The sequence below is a fragment of the Trypanosoma grayi genome (assembly GCF_000691245.1).
Source record: "Trypanosoma grayi strain ANR4 Tgr_1224_V1, whole genome shotgun sequence".
NCBI classification, from domain to species: Eukaryota; Euglenozoa; class Kinetoplastea; order Trypanosomatida; family Trypanosomatidae; genus Trypanosoma; species Trypanosoma grayi.
Genome location: NW_008826843.1, coordinates 1 through 4,329, shown reverse-complemented (window position 1 = coordinate 4,329; position 4,329 = coordinate 1). Strand labels below are relative to the sequence as shown.

General features: G+C 54.2%; 3 protein-coding genes across 3 annotated transcripts; 1 reads left to right on the top strand and 2 right to left on the bottom strand.

The window, feature by feature from the left end:
- Positions 1-262: 262 nt before the first annotated feature.
- On the top strand, positions 263-670 carry DQ04_12241020 (hypothetical protein; the record flags this gene model as incomplete). The annotated part of the gene is made up of 1 exon (XM_009316707.1): positions 263-670. One exon carries the CDS (start codon positions 263-265, stop codon positions 668-670), a length of 408 nt encoding a protein of 135 aa, XP_009314982.1.
- A 605-nt stretch (positions 671-1,275) lies between these two features.
- On the bottom strand, positions 1,276-1,743 carry DQ04_12241010 (hypothetical protein; the record flags this gene model as incomplete). The annotated part of the gene is made up of 1 exon (XM_009316706.1): positions 1,276-1,743. The coding sequence occupies one exon, from the start codon at positions 1,741-1,743 to the stop codon at positions 1,276-1,278; it is 468 nt and encodes a 155-aa protein (XP_009314981.1).
- An 847-nt stretch (positions 1,744-2,590) lies between these two features.
- DQ04_12241000 (hypothetical protein) lies at positions 2,591-4,120 on the bottom strand (the record flags this gene model as incomplete). The annotated part of the gene is made up of 1 exon (XM_009316705.1): positions 2,591-4,120. One exon carries the CDS (start codon positions 4,118-4,120, stop codon positions 2,591-2,593), a length of 1,530 nt encoding a protein of 509 aa, XP_009314980.1.
- Between the last annotated feature and the right edge of the window lie 209 nt (positions 4,121-4,329).

Genomic DNA, 4,329 nt, shown 5'->3' with positions numbered 1-4,329 from the left:
CGTGCGCGTCCTCCTGCAGCCACGACTGCCGCTGTGCGTCACCCCGCTCCGCCCCCGACGCGGCGCCGCTCATGAACTCAACAATGAACGGCAGCAGCACACGCCACAACGCCTCCGCGTCGTGGTGCGAGGCGAGCCGCACCGCCACGCTTGTGAAGAGCGCATTTGCTGCGCTGTTGTGCACCCTCATGCGGACCGACATAGCAAGCGTTAGGCAGACGAGTCGAAGCGCCTTACGGCTCTCTGCGCACGCCAGCACCAAATGCTCCCGCAGCAGCGGGGCGCCATGCTCCTGGTTCTTCTCGAGGAACGCAAAGCCAGTGTCGCGCAAGTCCAGCAGCAGCACAAGACGAGCGAAGAGGCTGTGGTCGTGGTATGGCAGGAACGTGCGCAGCACTGCCGCCACATTGTACACGTGAACCTCATGCACACGCACGAGATACTCGAAGACCTGGTGTGCGGCCGTCAGGAGCAAGTGGGGGCTGAGCAGCGTGAGGAACTGCTCCAGCGTCGCGTCAAGGGTACGATTCTCCTCGGCACTCAGCAGCTTGCGCTCTGTACGCGTCTTGTGTGGATGAAACAGCTCGTCAAGGAACGGATGGAAGCGGTTGTCGATGGCAGTGAGGGTATTCAGGCCGTGTACGGCGAGCTGGTGGATCTGCTCGCGTGAAAAGCTGCGTGCCTCACTCGCGTCGAAGAGAAAGGACTGCGCCAGCCGCTTGTCCCCCACCGGCCGCTGCTGCAGCTTCTGCAGCTGTGATGCGAGCTGCGACGTCATTGGCAAGCAGCAACTGATGTGGCGACGCTGTAATAAATTGGTTGTTTTTTCGTGTTTGTTTCTTTCGTTCTTTATTAGTACACGTGGGTTTAGTGTTAGCTACTCCACGACTTACGCGAACTCACAGCAAACTGCCTTTCGATTCGTCCTTGTTTTTTTTCTTTAATACTTTTTCCTTTTCTTGTCGTGTCTTGTTCCCTTCTTGTATGTATGTGTGTGTCTGTCTCACTCCCTCGGCCACTTTTGTCGCAACTGAGTTGTGCCTTGCGAGACGCCAAACGCGCGGGACAACGAAACACGCTTGCACCTTCCTAAGGCAACACAAACGCACACAGATGGCGGGGGGGAGAGAGAACACAAGTGATGCCAGCAGCAGAGCGTGAAGCAGCAGCCTCGGGCACTATGCAGACTCATACACACACAGGTGTATATATATATATATATATATATACACCTAACAATAAATCCCCCCCGCACAAACACACAATAAGAAACACTTAAATGTCGCTGCGCGAGCGCTTCCGCCCTCTGCCACTTACCGCCTCGAGTGACTTGAGCCGCTCCACCACACCGAGCGCCCCCACAGACGACGCAGTGAAGACACGGTCGTTTGGCGCAAAGCTCCGCAGCCGCGCACGGTAAGCCGCGGCCTGGCTTCCGGTGTTCGCAGTAGCAGTAGTGGTGCACCATTGCTGCTGCCGCTCCAGTCCAAATCCGTCAAAAAGGCAACCGCCCAACTCCACATACTGCCCGAGATACACCGTCTCCAGCTCGTACACGCGCAGGTCGAGTGTCTCCAGGTGGCGCTCAAGGGCTTCACGGCGCTGCTGCAGCTGCTGCAACTGCGCAGGTGACGCCGCTCTGTCACTCTCGCTGGAGAGTCCAAACGCTGCAGTGGCAGCGAGATCCCGTTTCCCTGCGGAAGCCGCAGAGGGGCCGCGCCGTGCGTAGCCTTTCGGCGGCATAAAACGAGCTAATCGACCTGCACCGCGACAAACAAAGTTGTTTTGCTTGTTTATTTGTTTGTTGTTTGCGCCTACAGAGCCCGTGCCCCTGCAGGAAGAGAACGGTAGCCGACGAGATTAAGATTTTTTGGGGGGAGGAGGAGAAGGAGGAAGAAGAAACGGCAGTGAGTCTGTAGAATAAATAAGAAGCGTGGTGATGGGTGGAAGCAGCACACAACCCGAATCGCCTCACAGCAGCAACGTTAACGCCCAGCGATACTTACATTTCATTGACATCGACAAGCTTGAAAGACAAATATGAATTCAATTTCATTTTTTTTTTTTGCTTTGCTGCTTTGCGACCAGTGAGGGGTACACAGGAGGCACTGCCACTGAGAATAGAAGGAAGTCGCCGCAGATTTTCTTGCACGGAGGAAAATGTCACGCCGCAGATTCATGGAAGAGTTATGGAAGAAAGAAGGCTAAATCCAGAAGAACAAAAAAAGATACACATCCGAACTCGTGTCGTGTAGTGCGACCCGTCAATCATTTGGTGACGGCACTGTTCACTCCCCACAGAAGGAAGCACATATGCAAAGGAAGCAAAAGCCTTGCCCGTGGCAGCCATAGGGCACCCCACAGCTATTTCAGATGCGTGTGAGCACACCTGGCGTAAGATGGACTCATATTCAGCCACGCCATACCTCCCCGTTACTGATATTAACTGCTATCAAGAAAAAGGAGTACCCCATTCGCACTCTCTCTCCCCCCCCCCCGAATAAGACATCGCCTCCACCGCATAAGTCATCTGCGCAGCGTGGGGCGTGGCCGTGGGGTTTCGCTAATATAGACCTCTCTCACATGCTCTTCACAGCCTCTTACAGTCTGGTGACGAACAGGAGAACAGAGCGTACAGCTCACTCGTGTTTGGAAACTCGTGCACGGCAATCTCACTTTGTAGTTGCGTTTCGCTGAGTGTACCGTCGTGCCGCACCGTAAATTCCACTGTGGGGGAATTCGCCTCGCCGCGGTCCATGATGACGTCTCCACTTGGAATGCCTAGGCAGGAGGAGACATCCTGCATGATAGCCTCGTACAGTTCCCTTCGATCATCGTTAAGCAGCGAGCCCCACTTTTCACCCTCCAAAACTATACACAGTGGCGTGATGACCGGCAAAATGCCTTCCGCGTTCAAAGGCGGCGTCGGCGTACTGGGGCGTGGCAACGGTGGTGATGGCATATCACATTGTTCCAGTTGTTGCGTTTTCGTCTGCTCTTGTGGTTCATGCTCTTTTACATCATGCTCCCGTTTCTGCGCATTTTCTTTTTGTCGCCACCGTCGCCGTTCTTGTACATTCAAGACGGTAGGCTGTGAGATGGGGCATAAGCCAGGCAGTTTCATCTGCGATTTCTTCCCCTTTGGCGCGCAGTACAAACGAGTTTTTTCGTTAGCCTCCAATATCAGGCGCCAGCTTCGTTCCTCAGAGCAAAGAGCCTCACGTCCCGAGACCTCCTCACAGAGAATCCTGTTCCACTGGGACACGTCGAGCTTCGGCAGGTCAGACCCCACAGCAGCACCAACATCAGCTACTCCACGAAACTGCATACCAGGCGCTCGAAAAACCTTGTCCATCAGTTCTTGAGGAGAACTAGGCGTGGCAGCCTTCGGTGCATGGAGGTGTGCTGAGCCAGTAAGCCTCAATCGAATCTCACACCTAGTCTTGAGACAACCTGCAGCCAAAACCGATGGTGACTCCACTACTACTTGGAAAGCATCAGCACAGTGCTCCACAGTGGAGGAAGTAAGCAGTGCATACGCACCAAAGTCCCTGTCAAGGTATGTGATGTACAGCACAGTAAGGTTCAGCAGCGCCGCGTTTTCCACAATGGCGCCAACGACGCTATCAAAGCAAAAAGGACCTTTACGCTTCGGAGGCACCACTTTTGACGAGGCAACATCTTCACCCTCCCTAGTCACGTATGTCACTGTCCAGTACCCAAGACCAGCAACATGCTTGCTGCTGCAGCTCCTGGTGGCCTCATTGTCATTGTGCCGGGTACGGCACAGGCTCGGCGCCTCGCAACGCGTGAAAACACGAAGCAGCCGGCCCTTATTCATATCTTGAGCACGTTTCCCATGCAACATAGAAGCTTTCTGTTTGGCGGCCCGATTTGCGGCAGAAACTGGTGTTTCCATCAACTCCGGATTCGGTTCACATTGCCGTGGCACATTCACTCGAAATCCATCCGGAAACGAAGAAAGGGTTTCCGCCATGGATACGAACCGCTTAGACGGTGTTACTGTTGTCCAACTAGAGCCCCCCAAGCACGACGACGTCTGAGAAGAAGCCCCTGCAAGATCCCCCTTCGTCTTCCCCACAGACTCTCCACCACGCATAGGAGCAATAAATCAACCTCTGTGCCAGATATCACACAACTCCACTTACAGAAATAAAGCACCGTCAAAATCTACAGCACCAAACGTCAGCAACCCATCCTTCAGCCACAAAGAAAAAAAAAGAGAAAAAACAAAATTAACGCGAAAATCATCACGTGAAACCACGGGCGCAAGGAACCGTTGTCTGCACCCACGGCAGCAAGAGGGGG